The sequence below is a fragment of the Hoplias malabaricus genome, chromosome 11, assembly GCF_029633855.1.
Source record: "Hoplias malabaricus isolate fHopMal1 chromosome 11, fHopMal1.hap1, whole genome shotgun sequence".
Classification (NCBI taxonomy): Eukaryota; Metazoa; Chordata; class Actinopteri; order Characiformes; family Erythrinidae; genus Hoplias; species Hoplias malabaricus.
The window spans coordinates 38,148,803-38,175,803 of NC_089810.1; the positions used below are offsets into that span (position 1 = coordinate 38,148,803).

The 27,001-nt window shown below is 41.9% G+C and overlaps 2 protein-coding genes across 3 annotated transcripts in view; both read right to left on the reverse strand.

The window, feature by feature from the left end:
• kifc3 (kinesin family member C3) overlaps positions 1-11,714 on the reverse strand; it is a 44,162-nt gene extending 32,448 nt beyond the window's left edge. For both annotated transcript variants that reach the window (XM_066685532.1, XM_066685530.1), the window contains exons 1-2: positions 11,541-11,714; positions 9,927-10,024 (exon numbers count right to left, since the gene is read on the reverse strand). The gene's annotated coding sequence lies outside the window, so the exon portion shown is untranslated. The remainder of the gene's footprint in view (positions 1-9,926; positions 10,025-11,540) is intronic.
• A 2,131-nt stretch (positions 11,715-13,845) lies between these two features.
• Positions 13,846-27,001, reverse strand: part of cngb1a (cyclic nucleotide gated channel subunit beta 1a) — a 32,280-nt gene continuing 19,124 nt past the window's right edge. Inside the window, exons 15-31 of the mRNA XM_066685121.1 lie at positions 26,571-26,694; positions 25,613-25,684; positions 24,997-25,151; positions 24,621-24,824; positions 24,276-24,484; positions 23,522-23,572; positions 23,332-23,418; positions 22,827-22,891; positions 22,361-22,483; positions 20,240-20,381; positions 19,789-19,948; positions 19,438-19,535; positions 18,614-18,697; positions 18,173-18,291; positions 17,633-17,779; positions 16,871-17,051; positions 13,846-16,719 (exon numbers count right to left, since the gene is read on the reverse strand). Of these exons, the coding sequence (XP_066541218.1) occupies positions 16,489-16,719; positions 16,871-17,051; positions 17,633-17,779; positions 18,173-18,291; positions 18,614-18,697; positions 19,438-19,535; positions 19,789-19,948; positions 20,240-20,381; positions 22,361-22,483; positions 22,827-22,891; positions 23,332-23,418; positions 23,522-23,572; positions 24,276-24,484; positions 24,621-24,824; positions 24,997-25,151; positions 25,613-25,684; positions 26,571-26,694 (2,252 nt within the window). The 3' untranslated portion in view covers positions 13,846-16,488. The remainder of the gene's footprint in view (positions 16,720-16,870; positions 17,052-17,632; positions 17,780-18,172; positions 18,292-18,613; positions 18,698-19,437; positions 19,536-19,788; positions 19,949-20,239; positions 20,382-22,360; positions 22,484-22,826; positions 22,892-23,331; positions 23,419-23,521; positions 23,573-24,275; positions 24,485-24,620; positions 24,825-24,996; positions 25,152-25,612; positions 25,685-26,570; positions 26,695-27,001) is intronic.

Consider the following 27,001-nt stretch of genomic DNA (forward strand, 5'->3'; position numbering starts at 1 on the left):
AAAGAGATAACAGAAACATATAGGCCTATTAAAGGAGTGGCTTCCATCTAAACAAAAATAGGCCATCGGTCTGCGATAAGGTCTCCGAACTATAATCACCTGTCCTGTTTAGTACGGGTCATGGTACGATTAGAGGAGGGAAAAAAAAAAGGTCATAATCCAAAATATACACACCCAATTTTATATAACTTTAATAACTCTCTTAATCTTATCTTAACTGCCTTCATTTCAAGATAGTCTTCCTGTGGGCAAAAAAACACATAAATAAACATAGTTTAGAGCTAAAAGCAGAAAATAAGAGATGTCAGAACTGTTCAGAATTCCAGACAGAGCTGCAGATGACAAACTAACAAGGAAAGCTGTAGATGCAGAGTGAATTTATGAGATGGCACTTTCTGAAAAGGTTAAACCTTTAAATATCTGGTCTATTTCTTCTTTAAAAACCACTGCGACTACTTTAACGTCACACCATCTAAAAGCAGGCAATCGGGATTAAACACTTTACTACCCCACAGGAAGAACTACACAGCTAACACTGTAAGAACTGATGTGTTACAGACCTGGATTACAAGAACCAGTGACATTTAAGCCTACTACTTCTCCTGGTATCAGCCTGATAGTGATAAGTAGCATCACATTTCTAGTAGTACCACCATCGCTGCTGATTTCAGTGCATTATTTATTTATTTGAAAAACGGTTGTTTCTTCAGAATAAATGGAATAATAATTACAGAATATTAAAGTATACTGAATGTTAGTTTGTATCATCCTGCGGTGAATGAATGGCATGAGAGGGCATGGACTCACAGGTGTGTGTGTGTGTGTGTGTGTGGTGGTGGTGGTGCAGGACTAGGTCAGCAGCCAGAGCATGGGTCTGAATTAATGTGGGATTAGGAAGGAGAGAGCACAGCATTCTGGCTGTAGTGTTCAAATAAACTGTGCTGCTTATATAATGCTGATCCTCTCATTTAGCACTGCCATCACACAGTTACAGGATTTACCTTCCCTAGCAGGAATTTAACGGTACAACAGTATATCTTCATCAGAGCTCATCACAGAGAGCGGTGGAGAGGCAGAAATAAAAACAGAGAGGAAGGAGCACGAGGCAAGGAATCAAAAGCATCAACAAGCGAATGTGTGTGAGAACAATGTGAAAGGAGCAAAGAGCGGAGGAGGGAGGAAGTGTAGAGAGGAAAAAACAATAAAGAAAACAACAATAATGAAGTAAAAATAATATATAAAAAGGGTATTTAAGGAATTAAGTGGTGACAGGGAAAGAGAAATTCAAATAGATGAATGCATAATAAGTACACAAGGGTCCACCCACTGTATGATTTATAGTCATTGAATTACTCAATCTCTTGGCAGTTAAAATTCCTGAGTGTCTGATTAGGGCAAAGATGCTGACGCACGAAAACACCCTTCAATGCTGGGGCGAGTCTCTGATAAATAAACAACCTACAGACATTCAAGTCAAATTAATAATACAGTAGACAGATATCGTTAGACAGTCACACAACAGTGGAGTTACTCACAGCATCTGGAAAAAGCCTAGACAGCAAAATACGCAGTGTACACAATATAATTAAAATATTACGACAATTCAGAAAGGCACCAGAGTTTAATATCTGATTTAGGGCTGTACAATAATTCAGTATCAATATATAATCGCAATATAAAATGTTGAATTTTAAATGCATTTTCAATATTTCAATATACATTACATATTGTCACTGGCTGATGGTCATTACAGGGTGCTGTTGTCAATTTAAAATCTAATTTAAACGTATTACTACTGACAAAGCCAATAGGTTTGTGTTTGATTGTGATGTCATGTTTTTGTTTGTTCTTGGAAGTTTCTATACTGTTCACATCGATACTGGAACTGTATTGTATCGGCCAATATTAAGAAAAACATCGTGATGAAGATTTTGGCCGTATCGTCCAGCCCTGATCTGAAATGTCATGATAGTAAAAAATGAATAGCAAATTGGGATTTTCTCTCTGAAAGCACACATGCTCAAATTAGAAAAAAAGACAACATTACTGAAGAGTATAAATCCACCACAGCGTACTGCTGAGCTTGTGTCTTACCTATTGCTCAGTTACTTCTCGTGTTTTCTGTTTACTGTTTACTGTGTACTCATACAAACGTAATGGAGTTAAGCTTTATTATGGTGAATACATCAGACGACCACCACCTTTGGCTCTTTTCTAGCTAAAACCTCCTAGTGGACTTACAGTGCCCATATTATCAAAGACTACAGTTCTACAATTTGCTCAGGAAATTGATTTTATATAACTGTGACTTTTGTATGATCTGAAATATACGCACTCTTCTGTAGAAGCCACACAATCTTTTGGATTTCTGTCCGTTTTGTAAATCTGACACGATTAAATCTAACGCTAAAGACATTACAAAACTCACACTGACCATTCAAATTAGACCATGACATCCTTGTCTCTCACCTGGACTCTCGTGCTATGGTCAGGTGCGTTCCCCGGTTTCACGGTCCTACCGCATTTCTTTCGTGTGCGAACTCCGGCTCTTTTTGCTGCACAGCCGCCACTCACAGCTTCAAAAGTTCCAGGTCGAGGGGATTTGGTCCTCCTCCTGCGGCTGGGTCGAGGTGCCTGCTCTCTGGGCTTCTCTGCCTCCTTCGGTGTCTCAGGCTGAGCCTCATGGCCCTCCAGCGCTCTGGGTCTTTTAAACAGACTGTGGATGGACAGCAGTACGAGAGTGCACAACACGTACATGATCCCACTGGATGCACTTCTGGCTCCTTTATGGCACACAGTCACACGGAGTGTACTCTGAAGGACATTCTAGCCGTGTCTGTAACAGTGCGAGTGCAGGACGAGAAAGGAATCCTCTGGTGTGAGTTATAGTCACTAGTGATACGACTCTCGTGGCCAAAGATCCCTTACTGAAAAGAAAACCCTATCCCAAAGAGACCACGGAGCTCGGACCCCAAAAAACAGGCAAAAATTTCAGTCCTCGATTTGTTTTAAGCAAGCACTCTTTCTTGTTTTAACGCTTTCTTTAGGAAAAAAAACTGTACTGACAAGGTTTACATTGATGAACCAGCAATAGATACAGAGTAATATGTAAAAAGCAAGATTCTTTCATATCTTTATACACAGGCAAAGATATTCTTACTTTTATCAAGACTAAAAAAATCTGTTAAATGTCAGTCCCAAAGAAAAAGTTGCAGAAATATAAAACTCAACGTAAGAAGAGTTGGGTCAAGCTTACAGTTATCTGCCAGATGACAGACAAAAAAAACCCCTCCTTTCCCTCTTTGACATAAAGCTGCTCTTCCACAGATCCCCTTGAAGAGAAGAGACTTGCTGACCGCGAGTGTTTCAGACGGATGAGGTCCTAATGCTCATTTAGACATTAGATAATCCACTGGCACTCTGATAAGCAAGTGGACTGACCAGCCTTGCGTGTGTCACTCGTGTTTAAAGAACAAGAATACGGCAGGAAGGAATGCGCACACCTACTTTTTATTATAACTCGAGCTGGTCACCTTTAGCTCACCTGGGCAGATACAAACACACCCCTGATAAAGCAGGGTATTGGAAAAATGATAAACATTAAACTGCGCTCGAGTGAAGTCCAACATTCTCCTTCGTATCCGCTCCCAGTCCGAGTTTCACAAGACAACGCAATGTGACCTAGCTGAGATAATCCTCCATCTATAAAACATGCATCAAAACAATCCTATGTTCCACAAAGTAAGAACCGCACCGTAGTATTCTCTCCTGGTCCAAACACACTGCAGTCAGGAGTCGTTCCCTCATCACTGTTGTCCAGAGCACAACTTTGTTTGGTCGGTTCCTGCGCTGTGGATGAAGTCCTATGACTCTCCACAGAGAGAAATGAGAGAACAATAGTTCCCCAGTCACCCGTTGCCCTCCCCTTTTGTATTCCGTCCATCTGTCACTGTGATGAAGAGACGAGTAATTATATTGATTGTATTTAATAGTTATTTGGGTTTACTTCAGCTGTAATGATACTGAAATTTCACAATAGTTCAAGTGTTTTGGTTTAAAAAAATAAAATTATATAAATGACGCAGAAGCGCAAACGTTTTTACTTTTATTTATTTATTTATTTTTTACATTTTGCCCAAAACCAGGATTGAAACACTTGGCGATATCCTTTGAAGAAATGAAAAATGGAACTTTTCTATAACTTTTATATCAGAAATCCTAACTTTCTAAGCTCATATCTCATGTAGTGATAAACCGAACCTAGGTTTGTTTATAATAGCACTTGTATATGTACATGTACAAAATGAAGAGATTAACGAAAACGCAAAATCCTCAAAACATCTGTCCTGAGAAATCCTCACGTCCAGCACGTGCGACCCAGATCGTCTGTTGGCTGAGGGAGACGGCCTCATTACGGAACGACTACGTGAAAATACGCTGCGGTGCCATGGCAACCGAGACCAAAGCAATGCCACCTGATGGGAACTGACAGTGTCAATTGAAGCAGGAAAACTCTGATGGATGGACACCGCAGTGGCCTTTAGTGGAGGGAAAGAGAACTGCTCAGAAGCGTAAACACTACTATACGGCGCTTTCTCACAATAGACACACTCTTCCACTTCATTACTCTTTTTAGGGGCCTCTCACACACTTAGACAATGAAGTCTGTATTCTCTCAAGGCTACTGTACAAGAAACGTTTACCAAACAGCCATGACGATTCCAGGTCAAATTAAGTGTACACATAAAGCTTACTGAACGAGAACTGAATAACGTGAGGGGGAAGAGGAGAAAACAAAAACACCCCTTCCCCCGACACAAGGAAATCGCTCTACTGCTCGGTTTGGAGAAACAGAGCCATCTTAACTTAAAATATGTAAACAAACAAACAAACCAAGTACCGTTACAAACCTAAAAATAAATAAACAACAAACAAACAAAGAAATTTCAAATACAACGTTAAAAACATTTCATTTCATTTTCATTCATTCATTATCTGTAACCCTTATCCAGTTCAGGGTCGCGGTGGGTCCAGAGCCTACCTGGAATCACTGGGCGCAAGGCAGGAATACACCCTGGAGGGGGCGCCAGTCCTTCACAGGGCAACACAGACACACATTCACTCACACCTACGGACACTTTTGAGTCGCCAATTCACCTACCAATGAGTGTTTTTGGACTGTGGGAGGAAACCGGAGCACCCGGAGGAAACCCACGCAGACACAGGGAGAACACACCACACTCCTCACAGACAGTCACCCGGAGGAAACCCACGCAGACACAGGGAGAACACACCACACTCCTCACAGACAGTCACCCGGAGGAAACCCACGCAGACACAGGGAGAACACACCACACTCCTCACACCTGCTGCGCCACAGTGCCACCACGTTAAAAACAAACAAACAAAAAACTAAAAACATAATCTGGCTATCAGGCAACCAAATAATAATAATAATAATAATAATAATAAATATTTGGATACATTTGGTCCAATTACATACTTTGTTAATCATCTTCTCTAAAGTAAAAGGTCAAAATGGTGCTCAAAGCCGTTACATCCAAATCTCTAATTTGATCTCTGAGCTACATTTAGAAACACAAGGGGCTTAGCTGAACAATGACAAACTGAACATGGCTGTGGAGCTTGTACATAAAACGAACATCTATTGGGAGAGGTGAGGTAATGAGAGCATAAAAGAGAGAAAAAGCAAGCAGTGAGACCGAGTAACCATGCACGAAAAAGAGCAAGAAAGAGAACCGAGAACGTGTAAGAGTCAGAGACAGAAAGTACGAGTGCACGAGAGACAGACACTGAGGTTAAACCAACTAAGCCCACCTCAGTTAAGCAGCTTAGAGCATAAACACTGCACACTGCATTTATGAGCACCAAGACAGAGCTTTAAGAAGTGGTGACGTCCTCCAGCTCCTCCATTCGTATAATCAGAAGAGAGAGGGAGGGTGGAGGGGGTGAGGAAGAGCAGAGTGACACAAAACGAGAGAGAGGCCTGACACAGAGAGACCGACAGCATGAGAAATGGACACAGATATATACACATACATTTACATATACAATATATACTGATCGACATTATGGACAGTTAAAGTCTCCACTGCAGATGGCAGGGTTATCCCACAGTGTGCTGTGTGTTATTTCAGGAACAAATTATAGTGTATCAAAAGGGTGGGAAACCCATAAATTACAGGGTAGATTTAATTCAAGTATGTTGCAATACCACAGAGTCTCTACAGACGGTGTCTACCAGGAGAAATGAGAGGATTAGATCAGTTTCCATGTGTCTGTGTGTGTTCACACTACCAAGAAATACCCTCAGATATCGACTTTAAAGCTGTAGGCTCTCTCAAAAATCTTCCCCCACACTGTATTTGATCAGTCAAGGCGTGTGTAGTGTCTCAAATTTGCTTCTGTAGTTGAAAGTTTGCAATAAAGCAGTTAGAACCATGCAAACCGTATGTGTATGAAAATGGAGAAAAAGTGAGTGGTGATATGGGATTTAATAACGATAACTTTAACTCCGCGCTCCATCACACAAACGTAAAAACACTCTCGATTTACAGTCAGTGAACACGGTGACCTTGAGGGTGACTCTCAGTCTCCACTGAGACAGACAGGGACATGCACACGGAGAGAAATATGGTCATGTTGTGGCTACGCAACATCTGCTTTACACATGTGCTTTCTAAACCATGCAGTCCTACCACAGCTACTGCCACCAGGGAGGAAACTCACAGACAGAGTGGAAAGCCAAACGCATCATTTACAGACTTGCAGCATTCACCGGTTCAATTATAAAATCTACTAGAACAGGTTTAGGAACATAAAACTTTGTACTTGACATTAATAAATAAACTGGATTTTGTGTGTGTGTGTGTGTGTGTGTGTGTGTGTGGGGGGGGGGGGGGTCCTACCCAAATAATAGCTCTCGGACACAAGAAGAAGCTTGTTTATATTATTTACAACACGTTCAGCCACTTAAGAGGTGCAAAAGCATTCAGTCAGTAGATGTTACACTGTATGCCCAGGATCTCAGACCACATCAAATAGAGTGCTCAGAGGAGCACATCTGAGCTCAGAATATACACAACAAACCATGTCTACTGCAGCAAAACACTCACATGAAAACAGACACAGGACATTATTAAGACATCATGTTACTTACACACAGAGAAGAAGAAACGCCTGTTCAGAGTCATGTTTGAGGCCTTCAGTAGCTCTTCACACTTCAGTAGAGTATTTGTGCCAAAGTAAAATAGCAGGCATGAAAAGGTGCCTCAGACCATGTTCCCGACCCTAGGACCAAAATACTGTCCAACCCAGAGGCATCCTTCGTCTGGATCAAAATGAACCAAGGTTTAGTTCTTGTGTCTTACAGGAACATGAGGCAGTATAAACGACAGAGAGAGACATGACCAGGTGAGTTACTCGCTGACTTCATTGGGCACAAGGCGGGAACACACCCTGGAGGGGGCGCCAGTCCTTCACAGGGGCACAGACACACACACATTCACTCACACACTCACACACCTACGGACACTTTTGAGTCGCCAATCCACCTCCCAACGTGTGTTTTTGGACTGTGGGAGGAAACCGGAGCACCCGGAGGAAACCCACGCAGACACAGGGAGAACACACCTCCTCACAGACAGTCACCCGGAGGAAACCCACGCAGACACAGGGAGAACACACCACACTCCTCACAGACAGTCACCCGGAGGAAACCCACACAGACACAGGGAGAACACACCACACTCCTCACAGACAGTCACCCGGAGGAAACCCACACAGACACGGGGAGAACACACCAAACTCCTCACAGACAGTCACCCGGAGGAAACCCACACACCACCGCTCTCTGTTCTCACATCTCTCCTCTTAGTTTCTTTGTCATGTGTCACTATAGTAAAGAAATCTAACATTTTAACAAATGTGATTCTGACAATATAACTTCTGCTTTGCCCAAACCACTCAATAGCACATTACATAGGGCATAAAAAAATAAAACAACACTGCATCCTTATCAGAAGGGCACTCAGTGGTTTAGAAGGTAAAGTGAAGGCAGGTGTAATTTGGGACACAGCCAGTGCATCAACTTTAATCATTTAATGTGGAACCAAAAACACAAACAAGCAGCCAGATAAACAAATGTTTCTTGACCTTCTTTAGTGTACTCATAAAATTAGAGTGAAGCTGAAGCTTTCCGGATCAAAGGAATACAATGCACACCATATATATTAATGTTAGCAAATTTTGGAATAACTGGAGGATTAATCAGTTAATCAACACATTGCAAATCTCTATGAAAAGATAAAAAAAAAGATATTTCAAACTGATTATTACACAATATTAGGTTTAAGGCGTGTTAATGCATGACATAAATAGACTGAATAAAAACTGAAATCTTGTTAGCACTAGTTCAAAACTGTACTATTTGCTGAATCATAAATAGAGAGAGATCACAGGGAAAAAACGTCCAAACAGAAGCGTACAGAGAACCATTTTATAACATTTCCACGGCGGCCTTAATCAAAATTTTAAAGAATAGATGCCCCTCTGTCCACCATTATTCCTAAATGATTATAATTCACAACAGTATGACAGTCACATCTCCAAGTACAGAACTAATGTAAGCCAGGACATACTGCAGGAACGGGGAAGAGCGCCATCTGCTGGTCCCACTCATATAGACCCATCCACTTCCGTAATCTGGTCGTGATCAGGCAAAATTACCATTACATAACTTCTGGAAACGGTCCCTTGCAGTAAGCAGTTTGCTGAGTAGACGCCAAGGAGGTCTATGAGTCCAATCTAAAGAGCTGCAGCCGTTTCAAAGAGGAATTAATGTAATTTTGGGCATATAATAAGTAGTTATGCAAGTCTATATAAATGTCAGTAATATTAACAGATGAAACTTAAATGTTTAGGAAGTTAGAAGCTGTATCTGAAGTTGTATATTTACTTTTTATATCATTATCTTCCAGTGCAGGATTTTCCACTCGCCTCCACTTCCCAAGGCAAATGACTCACAGCAAGTCCCAAAACTAGTTTGTGTAATTTCACATGAAAAGACAAGAAGAGCAGGAAGAACTGCTGGCCGACCTGCCTCCCAAATACCAAACACACCACTGTTTATTTCACACAGCAGCAGCGGCAGGCATTTTCTACTTCACCCACCCAACCTTCCCGAGAATTTTGATCATCTAGCATGCCATGTTTTTTGCATTTAGAGACCATGAACTCTCAAAACACACACAAACACAGACATAACCACACCGTCATGCATTTACTAATGCTTACACTATGCTGACGGCATCGGACCAGTCAGCGGTACTTGGGTACTGCAGGGTATGTTTTGCTTGGCTGTGGAAATGCAGATCACAGGTTTGTAAAGTTACTTAACTTTTGTAGGTATTTAACCAATCTACCAAACAACAAAAAGCAGGATTCTCATTAAAGTCCCTCAGAAAAAGTTGTATTTCTTTAGAGCAGTGTTACTTTTTTGTCTTACCACGTGCTAACGTTTTGCTGTAAAACCCAGTTCTGTAATAATTCTCGTTATTTATTTTTCCAGTACTGCCCTAGCCATTTTAGTCTTGACTCAATGCCTCATTACCAAGCACTTCATGGTAGTTAACCTGGGTGTGTTGAAGCAGGAAAACAGTAAAAATGTGAAGTGCCTGACACAGTGCAACGCTGCAGTCTCCTGCAACACACTGTTTGAGACACTGTTTACATAAGAACTCAATGCGGCATGTTAAAAGCATCTCGTTGCCGCTGATGGAAAAGTCTGTTCTGTTCTACACTGACTGCGTTGGGTATTTTTAGCAACAACATGAAAACCTTTCCTTTTTTTTGTGTGTTGGGTGGCACCCACTCTCAGTTTGTTAGAGTTTTAATCTTGAACTCACCCACTAAAGTCCTGTCCCTGTCCTCTGCAAAATTATAGCTGTCAAGCAGTTGGAGTTTTTCCGAGCCACTACTTCTTTTTGTCGTTCAGAAACCACCCCTGAGAAAGAAAGAGAGAGACAACCAGAAAGTGTGAGTTTACACCAAATGAATTAGACAGCCCTTAGATTCTCAAACCATGAAAGAGAAGGGATAGCACATATGATTCACTAGAGTAGCAATTGATTTTACAGAAATAGTGGTACAAAATAAACTGCTACCCCAGTAAACATTCAGCCGTTGATTCAACGTTGAAATAACGTAATGACTGCCGTCTAATCAACGTTCTCTAAAGGTTGAAAATGAAAGTTGAAAAGACGTCCAAACACAGACATTGAAAAGACGACTATTAGACGTATTTTGGACGTCCATTGACGTTATTAATTGGTCCCGAAATAAATTACTTGTATAAAACGCGTTTTGGACGTCCACTGACGTTATCGATTGGTCACCACTTAACTAACTTATTAAGATGGAATTTGGACGTCCATTGACGTTTAAAGTATGTCCTTGACGGACAGACTACTTTTAGACCTATTTTGAATGTCCAGGGACGTTCCTAGTTTACTGGGACAGCACAAAACATCTGAGGTGTGTCAAATGTTTTAATCTTTCAAATGGTCAAGTTAAAGAAGGATAAAAGTTTAATTTTTAATGAAAGTAAATTTATTTCATGCAATAATGGAGCTTTTTATAAGACCATTCATCATGAAACATTCAATAAAAATGGCTGCCCTTCACGTTGTACATTTTATAGGTAACGGGCCCACCCAGCCACCCATGGTCCCATCCACTCCTAGGGACAACACTGAACAGCCAATCCACCAACCACCATGGGTTTTTTGGCCTGTGGGAAGAAACCAAAGCACCTGGAGGAAAAGCTCACAGATAGTGACCTGAGGCAGGGTTCGAACCCACAACCCCAGGACCGTGGAACTCTGTGGCAGCGATACTACCTGTTACACCACCGTGGGATATCCTCACTATTTAAGAAAGCTGATGGACTGCATTTTTGAGCATCCTCTGTCCTGCAAGATTAGTCAGTATCTAATGATCTGCTCTGTCAGAAACTTCTGGAGAAACAGAGCTGATCATAATTGAGAAGTTGCATAAATATAAACTGGACTTACATTTGTTCTCATAGCTCTAAAACGAATTGGTTTTACTAAGCTATATATCTACATTTTAAACATGGCTACCCACATATGAGAGACCCATTCTGTGGAGCACAAACTGGCTTATTCAAAAACTACAAATCAATTAGATTCTTCCTCTAAAGTTAGAGCCACTTTACATACAAATGTATAAATAAAAATCACATACATAAACACTGTCTGCTATTTTTTTTCGTAAAAAAAAAAAAAACAGCTCAGACAAGCGTATAATTAAGAGTTAAAAACTTTCAGCGTTAACACATCCTTTAGAAGGAGTCAGGCCTTAAAGGAACACGTTCTTGAAGAATCAAATTCTAAGGAAGTGTGAACTCAAATAATGTTGTTTACACAGAAACCCTGGGCGGTTCGTCTCCCTGACGCTGAAGTCAGTGTTAAAGTCAGTTGGCTGAGGAATGCACTTACTTTGTCCTCTTCACCAAACGCTTCTTTCTCCTGGAATTTCTTCGATGTTTTACGCCTTCTCTTGTGACGGGCTGTTGTAGTTGTAGCAGCTAAATTCTTTTTAAAATCCTTATTTAGGCTAAAACCGGACTCGGTAAAGTCACAGCTCTGTCTTTTCCCTCGAGTCGAGGGGACGCAGCCCCACTCTAATAAAAAATTGCCACTCGTCGCGAGCGTCACTTTCTCCCGCCCGTTTTCAGACAAGCCCCGCCTTTCTATTTTATGATTGGACAATGCACAAACTGTCGGCCAATCAGAAATGTGAGAATTTAGACGGGAATATATTATATAAAAATACAGAGCAGACATTAACCTAAACAAAACAGCGGAAATACATAAAAAAAGAAATGTTATATATATACGGCTTTTAACGTAAAAAATGTAACAAAACGTGGTCATTTTCAGGTAGTTTTTTTTGTTTTTATAACATAAACGGCTTAAAATTTGAAGTCAGGGTGGCACTTTATAGAGTACACAGGTAACATAGGTGCCACATAGCTTTTAGAGTTTTGGGTTTAATGCCTGCCATGGGACTCTGATATTGAGGTGTCTACATAATTAGAAAAATACATATCCCATAAAACAAGTACTGGTTTTACATGCATACAAAAAAATAAATAAATAGAATATGTATTATTATTTATAACGTAACCTGAATTAATCATCAAAACATCTATAAATGTCTGCTAATAAATTTAGCATGTTGCATGAAGATTTAATCAGTCAAACCATAAACACCAGTTTTTTCTTCATGTCTGTGGAATGGCTGGGAAATGCACATTTAAAATACCCTGGAAACACAAGAGTGTGAACAATAGGTGGGGTGTAAAATGATCAAATCTGTAAATAAATATTCTAAAAGAAACCTTTCTGATTTAACGTAGCAGTGTTTATGACGTGAAGACTTACCTGTGAACCGATTGGACAGGCTGCGTTCTAGTGTGCACTATTAGCCTATCACAGCACAAGAGGGCGGGGCTTTCCTGAAAACGGGTGGAGACAAAATGACACACCGGGACACGGCAGACAGCACTTTCCAGCAGAAACTTACTTCGTGTGTCACCAGACGAAAAAATCTCCATAATATTAGTCAGCTTTATCCCCCAGTATCTCTTTAAAACCCAGATAAGGAACACTCTCTGCACACTATGCGGAGCTCTTTTATTTAAGTTGCAAATGAAAAGTCCTTGTGTACAGGCATTATTTCAATAAATACAGTGGTTAGAAATACTCATACACAACAGGAACTAAGTAGATCATTTTTGATTTTTTTAAAAAGTCATTTTAAATAAATGCAAACACCATTTTTTCCTGCTTTAAGAAATTATATACATTTATACAGTAGACCTACAACACAAAACATCAATGCAACACGAACATTACAAAGTTATACACAGATGTATGAGCAAAAAGAGAAACAAAGAAGCACACACTTATCTGTTTAAAACTTCCAACAGACAAAAAAGGTCGGGAAACTTTGTCCGACTCTAACGCCCTTCACCAATCACATGTACCCTATCTAGAACAAACACTGGGAAATATGGAAGCACATATACCACACCGATGAGTTAAGTCAAGAATGAATTCACAAAACTCTAGCACTTGTGTAATCTAAAATAATATCTTTAATTTATTAAACATTAATTTATACACAGACATTAATATATAGACTTAAATAAGCACAAATTATATTGTGTCTCCATTGTTCTACTGACTCTGATGTGTTGGGTCTTGTGCCTAATTATAATTTTCTATAATAAGTACAGTGAAGCCCTGCCTGCTAATTTACTTTCAGTAAAAAAATAGTGTAATTTGCTGGTTTACTTGTAACGGCTTGGTGAACTCCTTAATGTATTTTATTAGTTAAAATATTACATTTTAGAGCAGTAATGGTCCAGTTTATTTATGTGTTAAGTCCAGGCCTCTGCTCCAGCGTAAAACTAAAGAACATTCCTTAAAGTCAGACACTATCAGAGAGTTTCCTCTGCACTGAACTGAGCTCAGTATTGTTTCACAGATTGCCGCCTTTTCTCTCTTCCGCTCTCTGGTCAGCTGGAGGAGAGAAACAATGAAAAAAAAATACTTGTGCTTCCTGATCTTTTCCTCTTGTGTGTCTCACTAACACAGGAAGAATTCCACTTTAACCTACATTCTCCCTCTCTCTCTCTCCCTCTCCCTCCCTTCTTTGTCTCTCTCTCTCCCCCCTCTCCCTCTCTCTCTCCCCCCTTCTCTCCCTCACCTCCTCTCTCTCTCTCCCACCTCCTCTCTCTCTCTCTCTAATAAGTTCTATTATTAGGAATGAAAGTCCAAATCATTCACAGTGGTTGTGAATGTAAGCAGACGTCAGAGGAATTCAGTATCTCGAAAAGTGTACTATACAACATGCTCATGGATACACTGCCTGAAGAAGATTGTGATGTCTGGGTCCTTTCACCAACACTGTGTAGAAATAGTCTGAAACAGTGAAACATTTGACACCAAAACACTAAATGACATTACGTCTCAATGGGGAAATGATGAGCAAATGTTTAAAAAGGAATTGTGGACTTCCTGTTTAATATGGCAGACGTCCAGATGGACCTACGAGCCCTGGAAGCCCGATTCTTCTTTAAGGAAAAATATTAATAATTGCTTCACAATGAGAGAAAGTCTGTCTATTATGAAAAGTTCAAACAGCAGAGTGTTAGCACACGCTGACCTGAAAACTGCAACTGACCTGGAAACTAATTTCCAATCGTCTGTCTGTGATGTGTGTTAAAATGCAGGGTAAAACTAGGACAGATGGTTCAGATCAATACGGTTAGCTGCAGAGGTTTAAAGACGAATACCATTAACTACACACACATCTACTAGACACATATACACACAACATCTACAAAATGTTCACATTTTACACTTCAAAGTACATTTATGCTCTTTCTAGAATCAGAAGTCAAAATTGGACTGGTTAAAAAAAATTAATTACATTCGTCATACATCTTCACACAGCAATCTTTACGTAAATGAAATTCTCACGTGTCTTACAGAAAGGTATATACATAATCCAACGTATGGGACAAAGGCTATTAAAAAATTAAATAGGAATTCAACTGATCTTTCACCATTTTTCAAATTTAAATATTTACAATGTAGCCATGCTGATTAACTCCATTACTCCATTTTACATTCTCGGTAGTCAGAACCAAGTGGTTGTGATAGGAACCAGACGTCCACTCCCTCACAGAAAGAAATTAAATAAAATTGTTATGAATGAACTAGGTGTTTGGTGGGTTTCCTCCAGGTCACTGTCTGTGAGGAGTGTGGTGTGTTCTCCCTGTGTCTGCGTGGGTTTCCTCCGGGTGACTGTCTGTGAGGAATGTGGTGTGTTCTCTCTGTGTCCGCGTGGGTTTCCTCCGGGTGACTGTCTGTGAGGAGTGTGGTGTGTTCTCCCTGTGTCTGCGTGGGTTTCCTCCGGGTGACTGTCTGTGAGGAGTGTGGTGTGTTCTCCCTGTGTCTGCATGGGTTTCCTCCGGGTGCTCCGGTTTCCTCCCACAGCCCAAAAACACACGTTGGGAGGTGAATTGACAACTCAAAAGTGTCCATAGGTGTGAGTGTGTGTTGCCCTGCAACGGATTGGCGCCCCATCCAGGGTGTGGTCCAGCCTTTTGCCCAGTGATTCCGGGTAGGCTCCGGACCCACCGCGACCCTGAACTGGATAAAGTTTTATATGTAAAGTTTTTTAAAGAAATTTCTAGTTTAGTAATAATCTCGAGACCAGATTTTAGTCAAAAACATTTAAAATGCTTTTACTGAGATTTACACAACCCCTGGTTCCTTTCACAAACACTGTAAAGACGTCAGAGTCAGTAAAGTTCTCTACAATCAATCATTTCACATCAAAACACTCATTATTTTTCTTTGCATCTCAAGGACTGGGCTACACTGAAATTCAGAAGTATTGTTGGGAATGGCCAAAATTAGACTTTTTAAATTGTCTCAACTGTTCTCATCTATTATAGAATATAAAAAGTATTATAAGAAATCATTGTGCCACAATGTGCGTGGGTGTGTGTGTGTGTGTGTGCGTGTGTGTTTGTGTCTGACAGTTCCGCTAAGGCCAAAATGGAAGAGACAGTAGCAGTTTAATAGCAGGCAAAGCACAAAACCCTGAAATTAGTGCAGCACATGATGTGGAATCAACTTCCAGCCGAAAGTAAATTCCACAACACATTGGCGTCTTATTTTTATAACACTCCTCTACTTTTACTCACCTATTTGCAGCCATTAATAGCTTTAAAGGGAAACAAGCTAGACTAAAGCTAGCAGCATATTCAGGTACTTGATTATTGTGAATTACGTACCCAAGGAAAACGAATGCCTCATATATTTCATTAGGTTTACACAGCTACTGTTTCACATCAACTTGTACTGTATGTTTTTTTTATCCAAACAGTTCAAACAAGAATATTTCAGCCTCATATTTCCATAAGTCCAAAAGCCATGCATAACCTCATACCCTACATCCTCTTAACACTAAATGTTCCTTGTTGGTCCCTTAATTGGATGTTTCTAAATAACCATTAAATTGTTATAGAAACGTTACATTACATCAAGGTTTGTAAATGTTAAAAATATCCTTTATTCTTTACAGAACCATCAGTAAGAAATTTTCATTTCTTTAAGGAAAACCAAAATCATTCTTTGTAGAAACATCCAAAGAAGGCATAGTGTAAAACCAAAAAATGTCTGCTTAATAACCATTAAAAAAAGAACTACTCCAAGGTTGTTTGGGGAGTTTAAAGTTGTTCTTGTACCTTATTGTTCCACCTTTAGTTTTAAGAGTGTGGGCATTGAGCTGCTCCTTCACTGGCTATCTCTCTCTCTCTCTCTCTCTCTCTCTCTCTCTCTCTCTCTCTCTCTCTCTCCCCTTTTACTCATCTTTCTTCCCCTCCTCAGTTTTCTCTCGCTCGTCTGGAGGGCTCATCTCCACCGACAGGACCTCTTCCCCGTGTGGCAGGGGGGCCATTCGGATGAGCATGGAGCTGTCTGTAGTCTCTGACACCGTATCCTGGAGGTCCTGAGGGTGCAGGTGTGGCACAGGGGAGCGGCGGTGCACAGGGGACGGCGGAGGTACAGGGCCACCAGGGACACTCGCAGATGGCTGAGAGAGCGAAACAGTCAGAGACTCAAATGAAGGCTGTGATTACATCTGGGTTTTAAATTTCTTTCACTTCCTCTTTTCTGAATTAACTTATAATTTTCAATATTTAATTAGTCTGTCTTTGCCTCTGTGAGTAAATAGATGCATGTACCTCTAGTGTGACTCCAGGGCTTTTGTAGGTTTCCTTCAGCTTGCTGAATGTTTCTCCCTTCCCCAATTTCAAGGCGGCCTTGAAGAGTTTGGGCGTTTCCGGTCGTGGGGGGATGACTTCACCAGTTTCTTTGACCTCAGCCTTTTCATCTGTGGGCTTCTTATCCTTCGTCAGCATCTTCCTGAGAAGCACAAAGACACAGAGCAGCTCACGCATGTTCAGTTACACAGACGGGTGACCAGCACCATTAAATCAGCTGCTTTATTTAACGGCTTGATAGGGTAATGATGGGCAGTGAAATGAAGGGATGTGAAATGTAAGATGAGGACACACTGGGATTTAACATAATTTGGCCTTTATGGACAGAGCACATGCACTCAGACACAGACAGGCATTGACCCTGAAGATGAATTGAATCCATGGTTGAGCAGAAAACACAAGTCATGAGACTCCTACATTCCAGTGGGTGTGTCTTTCTCTCCATTTATGCAAATGCTAACAGAATCACATGCTGGCTGAGATTTCACACATATCCGCACTCTGTCTGAAAGATGAATTGTTTATAATATTGTAATCACAATCTGCACGTGTGGAATTTACAGACTTCAAGAGCTGCAATGTTTGATAAAGTCTATATCGTGAAGTTGGGAAATGTAACACTATAATGCTCTGACATCAAAACCATATGTATGTATGTGTGTGTATGCGTGTGTGTAAGATATTTGCTGGGGCTCTGCATTGGCGTCTGAGCCCCTCCCTCACTTGGCCTTCTTCCGCAGTAGCTTCTCGGACTCAGGATAGTGCACCAGGATCTCCGCCAGGTCCTTCTTATCCAGGATGAAGAGGTTAGCGAAACCGTGAGCTTTGACATTAGCTGTACGCCTGTTACCACCACCCCCTGCCAGCAAGCTGATGAAGACAAATTTCAAGACACCTTTAGAACAGGTAACACTCAACATGTTTAAGAGTCCTGCCCTTCAGGACTTTGCAGGAAATTGCAAACTTGGCAGGAAATGAATGTGTTATGATTAGCACAACTGTACAATTTGCACAAAACTCACAGGTAATCGTGAGCTTCCAATAGCGATAAAACAATGCCTATTCTTTCCAGTGCAAAACTAAAGGAGTGTGCAGGTCTTGGCTGATGAACTTTCACATTCAATTCCACACAGGCTTAAACAGATGACTTGCATTATGACTATCACCACAATGGCTCACACTTGCAGAGTCTGCTTTTCACTCTCGGAACTCGACCCCGCCCTGGAAGGACTGAAATAACTCACACTCTTCCCAAAAAATCACCTGATTTCCCCGAACACGGATCCGGCTCTCAGAGTCACAAACACAGTCTTGCCATCAGGACCCCCTACCACCTGCACTTCTCCAGCTTTAATGATGTACATCTCTCGCCCAATCTCACCCTGAGAGAGACAGAGAGAGAGACAGAGAGAGAGAGAGAGAGAGAGTCAGAGACATGAAAGGCTAAAGGATAAAAGGCTTTTTCGAGTCCTGCTTGACGTCCAGTCTGACATTAACCCTAGCGACAGTTTGAAAAATCATATTTATGCAATAGATAATCAAGTCCATAACTGCAGAACTACAAAAAAGGAATGCATGTATATGGTCGGTGGAGCTGTTATATTGTACAGTGTGTTTAGAAACAAGGAGGTGGTTTAAATATTTTGGCTGACCTGTTTATATAAATATCTTGTTATAAAAAGTGCTTAAAAAAGACAAACGCACCTTCTTACACACGAAATCTCCCGGGAGATAGACCACAGACTTCAGCCTATTCAGCATGTCAAATATCATCTGTCTGTCACAGCCCTGAGAATGAAAACAAGAACGAACACTTGTAGCTATGTACACTATTAAGGAGTTTATTAAGTTAGGGAACTGGGTTTGTAACCGGGAGGTTGCCCTAACCCCCAACTGCTCCCTGGGCTGCTCACCGGTCGGGCATTTGTGTTCACTGCCCCCTAGTGTTCACTAGCGTGTGTAAATGTGTGTTTCACTGCACGGATTGGGTTAAATGCAGAGAACAAATTCCTTTGTGTGCAAGTAAGTGGCCAATAAACATATTTAATTCTAATCTATACCGTCTCTGTGTGGTGTGGTGTCCCTGTGTCTGCGTGGGTTTCCTCCGGGTGCTCCAGTTTCCTCCCACACTCCAAAAACACACGTTGGTAGGTGGATTGGCGACTCAAAAGTGTCCGTAGGTGTGAGTGAGTGAGTGAATGTGTGTCTGTGTTGCCCTGTGAAGGACTGGTGCCCCCTCCAGGGTGTGTTCCCGCCTTGCGCCCAGTGATTCCAGGTAGGCTCTGGGCCCACCGCGACCCTGAACAGGATAAGCACTTACAGATAATGAATGAATATACTGTGTTACTAAGTACTGTACTTCCTCTGAGACAATGGTATGTAGCTTCATTTTTCTGTAATTCCATTTATTGGCATTCATTAATCTGTTAATATGTTATATTTCTATTTATAGTTTTACAGTCAGCAGTGTATCTCCGTGATTGAGATAATGTTTACAGTGAAAACTGAATCCCTTAACAGCGACTCACTTGAAAGAGTGCCACTTTGCTGACAATGGAATAGTTCACATCCGCTGCAATGTCCAGGCGCATCTTATCAGGAAGCTGGACAAGCAAATCCCGCTCATCTACAGAGAAGAGGAACATTCAAGGAACATCCAAGGATAGCAATTATTCACATTTAGCATTTAGTAAAAAAAAGTTAATTGGGATAAACCTCTCAAATTAAAGATGGTTAAGAAAACACTGTTATTGACTTGGTTTTGTAATGAGTTCATTTCCTGATATGGACCGGTTTGATGCAGATTGCAACATAAATCAGCTTAGTGAAAAGTTCTATTACTGAAAATAATATGCCTCATGGATTGTGTTTGTGCTTACCCAGCATGCCCTGGGACTGCCAGGTGTAATCGTACCAGGTCTTGACTCTGCTCTGGACTTCGCGGGGGATGCGGTAGGATGTCATGTAGTTCACTGTGCTATCAACACATGCTCTGTAGTACGCCTGTCCTGCAGTCGCTGCACCTACAACATCTCTCATCTACACACACACACACACACACACACACACACACACACACACACACACACACACACACACACACACAAATACACAAATACACTCTAGATGTTATCAAATTTCCTTTACATTTACATTTATGCTCAGATTCTAATCACGTTACAGATTTAAGCTGATGTAGTGGCAGGAGTTAATAGGACTCTTATCTGTGAAGCATTATCTACTCAGGAATGAAAGCAAACAAACAAAAGCAGTGGTTTTACCCACTAAACCCTCTCAGTTTATATTCTTGAGATTCCTGTTTCCATCTACCTGGCCGATCATGATGGAGAAGGCAAAGACCCCCACAAAGTAATTGACCAGTTGGAAGACAATTTCAAACACAGTGGTGGGGTCCGGCAGACCTCCGATGGTGATCAGAGTTTTCACAGCGAAGTAGTAGCAGCGGATATAGCTGTATACATACACATACGACCACACACACACACACAAACACAGAATTATATATTTTTTATATTTTTAGTAGAAATAATTTGCCGCTGTCTAATTATGAACATGTATCTCAATTTTAGTCAATTTTTAGTATACTTCATCATTTGACCACAGCCAGTGTACTTTACACTCATTCATTCATTATCTGTAACCCTTATCCAGTTCAGGGTCGCGGTGGGTCCAGAGCCTACCTGGAATCATTGGGCGCAAGGCAGGAATACACCCTGGAGGGGGCGCCAGTCCTTCACAGGGCAACACAGACACACACACACACACATTCACTCACACACTCACACCTACAGACACGTTTGAGTCGCCAATCCACCTACCAACGTGTGTTTTTGGACTGTGGGAGGAAACTGGAGCACCCGGAGGAAACCCACACAGACACAGGGAGAACACACCACACTCCTCACAGACAGTCACCCGGAGGAAACCCACACAGACACAGGGAGAACACACCACACTCCTCACAGACAGTTACCCGGAGGAAACCCACACAGACACAGGGAGAACACACCACACTCCTCACAGACAGTCACCCGGAGGAAACCCACGCGGACACAGGGAGAACTCACCACACTCCTCACAGACAGTCACCCGGAGGAAACCCACACGGACACAGGGAGAACTCACCACACTCCTCACAGACAGTCACCCGGAGGAAACCCACACAGACACAGGGAGAACACACCACACTCCTCACAGACAGTCACCCGGAGGAAACCCACGCAGACACAGGGAGAACACACCACACTCCTCACAGACAGTCACCCGGAGGAAACCCACACAGACACAGGGAGAACACACCACACTCCTCACAGACAGTCACCCGGAGGAAACCCACACAGACACAGGGAGAACACACCACACTCCTCACAGACAGTTACCCGGAGGAAACCCACACAGACACAGGGAGAACACACCACACTCCTCACAGACAGTCACCCGGAGGAAACCCACGCGGACACAGGGAGAACTCACCACACTCCTCACAGACAGTCACCCGGAGGAAACCCACGCGGACACAGGGAGAACTCACCACACTCCTCACAGACAGTCACCCGGAGGAAACCCACACAGACACAGGGAGAACACACCACACTCCTCACAGACAGTCACCCGGAGGAAACCCACGCAGACACAGGGAGAACACACCACACTCCTCACAGACAGTCACCCGGAGGAAACCCACGCGGACACAGGGAGAACACACCACACTCCTCACAGACAGTCACCCGGAGGAAAACCACGCAGACACAGGGAGAACACACCACACTCCTCACAGACAGTCACCCGGAGGAAACCCACACAGACACAGAGAGAACACACCACACTCCTCACAGACAGTCACCCGGAGGAAACCCACGCGGACACAGGGAGAACTCACCACACTCCTCACAGACAGTCACCCAGAGGAAACCCACGCAGACACAGGGAGAACACACCACACTCCTCACAGACAGTCACCCGGAGGAAAACCACGCAGACACAGGGAGAACACACCACACTCCTCACAGACAGTCACCCGGAGGAAACCCACACAGACACAGGGAGAACACACCACACTCCTCACAGACAGTCACCCGGAGCGGGAATCGAATCCACAACCTCCAGGTCCCTGGAGCTGTGTACTTTACACTGTAAAATTTAATGATGAATGAACCAATAGAAATGCTCCAAAAATACTTGGAATAAAAACTTTTTAAATTCACTTCCATTGAAATTTAAAAAGGTATCTTTCCATTTCCTATAAAAGTACTATTATTGTATTATTTCTTTCTTTTTTTTTGTAGATACATGTTTACAGTTGGACAGCGATTATATATTTAACATACAGCAGATCCTATTTTTAAAATATTTCCTTATTTATGTTCTTCACAGTAGTTTGGAAATTAGGCCTGAGTCTTTTAGGACAGAGAGCTTAAAAATGACATGTACCTGTTGCCTTTACCATTATACACCCACTTAGTGGAGCCCAAGCCTTCATAATCAGAGCCCCAGTAAAACAGACAGGCATTAATGTGCAAAGAATACAGCAAGTATGCAGACGTCCGGATCACTCTGAGAGCAGGTAGAAAAACGAGAAGAGAAAAATATATCAGAAAAGCACTGAATATAAACACTCGAGACAGACGCATAGTTTCTGATCAGATACTTCATTATATATCACCCTTGTTTTGTTCCAAACTAAGAACTAAAAGCTCTGGTGAGTCAGCCCCATAATGTCTGTTAAATCACTCATTTATAGATACCCCACAGTGGTCAACCTGGAATGTGGGAATGTCAGAAAAACCCGGTATAATCCTTTGGTGGTACAACTGGCAAAAGCATTAAAGCAAGGGGATAATGATGAACCAGGGCACACAATAGCTTCGGTGCATGTGCGTGTGTGTTGGAAGCTTACCTGTAAATATATGCCTTTTTCATCACAGCCTCGAGACGATCATTGAATTCAAAAAATGCTTGATACTGACAGAAAAAGGCAGAGTTATAGTCAATAAAATATTCAGTTCTATATAGTAAATATTCAAACTAATTTAATTATTACCTACCCCATCTAAGCCATGTGTGTGTGTGTGTGTGTGTGTGTGTGTGTACAAGTGCGTGCTACATGCTAAAAGTTTCAAGCCTCATCAGTGCACATCCACAACAAGTCTTGGGTTGAATCTTTAGTCTCTGGGCTGTGAGTCTGATTCGAGTTCTCTTAAAGGTTTGTGTAAAAGCAGTGTCTCGAGTTGAGTCTCGTGTCCCTGAGAAACAAGCCTAAATTTCTGGAGTGAGAATCTGAGTTGAGTCTCTGGGTTAGTCTTTAGCTTTGCAGTGTGAGTCTGAGTCACGCTTCAAGTAACTGGGGTGTGAGTCTCTGGGATGCAAGCTATTTGAAATATACAGGTAAAATGTTTGTTTACTTTTAGAATGCGAGGGAAGCGTAAAACTGATTTCACTCCAGTGTAGTAGTAGAGGATTTCCAGGGGGAACAGGCTGATCATATCCATCTGAAACATTCACACAACAAAACAGACATGATTTGATTTAAACACTGTTTGTAATCAGTTCAGAATCTTTACTGAGCTTTTGTGAAAGAATGGTGGCACTCACCTTAAATCGCTCTGTTTGCATATAGTTTTCCCTCATGTCCTTCTTATCACACTGCAAAACACACATCACTTTATGAAGAAAATAGTGTGTAATGATGTATAATTCATTCATTCATTCATTGTCTGTAACCCTTATCCAGTTCAGGGTCGCGGTGGGTCCAGAGCCTACCTGGAATCACTGGGCACAAGGCAGGAACACACCTCGGAGGGGGCGCCAGTCCTTCACAGGGCAACACAGACAGACTCACACATTCACTCACACTTACACCTACGGACACTTTTGAGTCACCAATCCACCTACCACCGTGTGTTTTTGGATTGTGGGAGGAAACCGAAACACCCGGAGGAAACCCACACAGACACAGGGAGAACACACCAACTCCTCACAGACAGTCACCCGGAGGAAACCCACGCGGACACAGGGAGAACACACCAACTCCTCACAGACAGTCACCCGGAGCGGGACTTGAACCCACAACCTCCAGGCCCCTGGAGCTGTGTGACTGCGACAATGATGTATAATGAAATTTAAAAATCAACCCTTTAGACTGTAAATAAGCACACACTTCATACTGGACTGAAATAACGCACCTCTCTACTTGCATTATCCCATTATACAACCGCAGACACAGGTTGGAACTCAAATCCCCAGGATCCTGAAGCGTTGTGACAGTAATTCTGCCTGTGATTCCACCATGCCACCCCAAACGAGATCCCTCATGAATTTATATATATACACATCTGTGTCCACTCACCACAATATCTCCGGCCCTGACGAACTGTAGCCTGGGCTGCATCACTAGGATGTCTATGATGTAAATGGTGTCACACAGATAATCAAGAAACAGCCACAGATGGATGTTCTCTGGAGTTTGGTAAGGGAAGACCATACGCACTGGGATAAGCCACACATTGTAGTTCCATGCACATGTGACCAAGAACAGCCATACCACGTAGATCAAATCTGCCGAGAGGAAACAAAGCAGCCAAACACTGCAAAAATCTTCACCTTCACAATTATATGTATTTCATTATTTACAATGGAAAATAAGTCATGAATGAATCATATTGAAACATAACAGCTTTGTACAGTGTCGCACCTGTGTAGGGATCGATGCTGGAAGGGAAGCGGAACTCCAGTATCGTTCTCAGCCACTTGGGTATTGTGGGCATTTTGACCTGAAATCCCATGAACTCCAGAAAAACTTCTTCTTCTTCTTCTTTCTCTCCATCCGCTGCTTCTTTTTTCTCCTCACCAGGAGGCGGGGGAGGGGGTGGGGGAGCATCAGCCTTTTTCACAGGTGCTAAGAATGCAATGTCAAGGGAGGGGGGGGCAATACTTAGATGTTAAAGATGCTACTGAGGTCAAAGTTTCTTTCTTGTGAAATTGAAAAGATTAGAATGGTTCACTCTGATGGTGATAGAACCAGAGTTCTGAACAGTATGATCTTTCTATGAATTCACTGCCTTACTCACATCCTGAGGGGCTCTCATCTTCAGATGCATCCGGATCCAGCAGTCTGTCTCTAGTTCTTTCTGTGCGTTCTTTGAAAAGTTTCACCAGATCCTGCAGTCGTTCATTCACCACAAAACTTGTCTGACTGGAAGCGGAAAGAGGCCGGTCTGGATCCCTGACATAAAGAAACACAGGGGTCCTGACCACTGTAGAACAGGGTGAAAAGGGGGCTACCAAAGTAAGCAAAGCAACAAGATGGGCTATGGTCTATAGCTGTAGAAATACAAAGTGCACCTATATGATGAAATGGTAAGGTGTGGGTAGAAACATGGAAGTCATTTTAATGTTTTGACTGATGGGTGTATACACAGAGTAGGAAGGGCAATTCGGAAACTGCAGGCAAGACTAAAGTCACCTTACCATTGTTTTTCCGCTAAAAAATTTTACTGTGTCTTTTCTACCAAGATTCTGGCAGCTTGTCATGTTTTAATAATGTCCATCCAGTAAGATTTAAAGGGATAGTTTGGTCATGAAATTCTAGTAAAAAAACATATAGCTACCAACTGGAAAGATGTAGTCATAACTTCCTGTAGCCTGCGTGTCATGTTTTTATAAATAAACGTAAATGTCACTAACCCTTCCTCCACGTTGAGGAGACCAGGGGTGTGCAACTCATTTTCTCTGTCAATGCCGACCACCGAAGCTTTGCTGCAGCAGGTCAAAAACAAAGGCAAAAATTAGAGATTTTATTACGTTTAACAAGTCTTTAATGTCTGAAAGATTCAGAAAACTGTTACAATTCACTTGCTCTGCGCACACACACCTACAAGTAAAAGTATACAATAATATACAGGGGTTGGACAATGAAAGTGAAACACCTGGTTTTAGACCACAGTAATTTATTAGTATGGTGTAGGGCCTCCTTTTGCGGCCAATACAGCGTCAGTTCGTCTTGGGAATGACATACACAAGTCCTGCACAGTGGTCAGAGGGATTTGAAGCCATTCTTCTTGCAGGATAGTGGCCAGGTCTCTACGTGATGCTGGTGGAGGAAAACGTTTCCTGACTCGCTCCTCCAAAACACCCCAAAGTGGCTCAATAATATTTAGATCTGGTGACTGTGCAGGCCATGGGAGATGTTCAACTTCACTTTCATGTTCATCAAACCAGTCTTTCACCAGTCTTGCTGTGTGTGTTGGTGCATTGTCGTCTTGATACACGGCACCGCCTTCAGGACACAATGTCTGAACCATTGGATGCACATGGTCTTACTGGTACAATGTGGAATTAATGAAGATTGGCCACCAGGCTGCTCCAATTTAGCCATGAAACCTCCCACACTACAATGACAGGTGTTTCAGTTTCATTGTCCAACCCCTGTATATACAATAATATATATATATAGCACTATTCTGAATAAAATATTATTTACCATACTGAGTAAACCTTACACTCGACATTGGAACATTGCTGTGAGGATCTGATCGCATGAAGTGACTTCTTATTAACACCCTAAATATCTGTAGTAATTTCAACATGTTTTACTCTCCACCACACAACCAGTAATCTGTAGTAACCAGCTGGGGAGACTGACCTGTGTTTGTTCAGATCAGAAACTGGTACAGTGAGGATGGAGCCATTAGATATTTGAGGTTCAAGTATTTGGGGAACGGTGGGAGCGCCTCCATCAATTTCCTCTATATTCACATGTGGACGTTCTGAAAACAAACACGCACATGCGCACAAACAAATCAAAAACAGATGCTGATAAATGATTACGGATGAGGGCCATACCTCAAATGTGCTGTTACCAAAGCTAGGCATCAACTGGGAGAGGAACAAACCATTGATATTTTATTATATTTTATCTTATAAAGCCACTTTAAAATCTTTGTTCAATGGGGTGTAATATTAGAAAAAATTGTCTTTAAATATTACAAAATTATTATTTACACTTGAAATATTTATAGCTAGTTTTGACAAAGTACAAAACACAAAACATATTACAGCAAAGCAAAGCTTAAT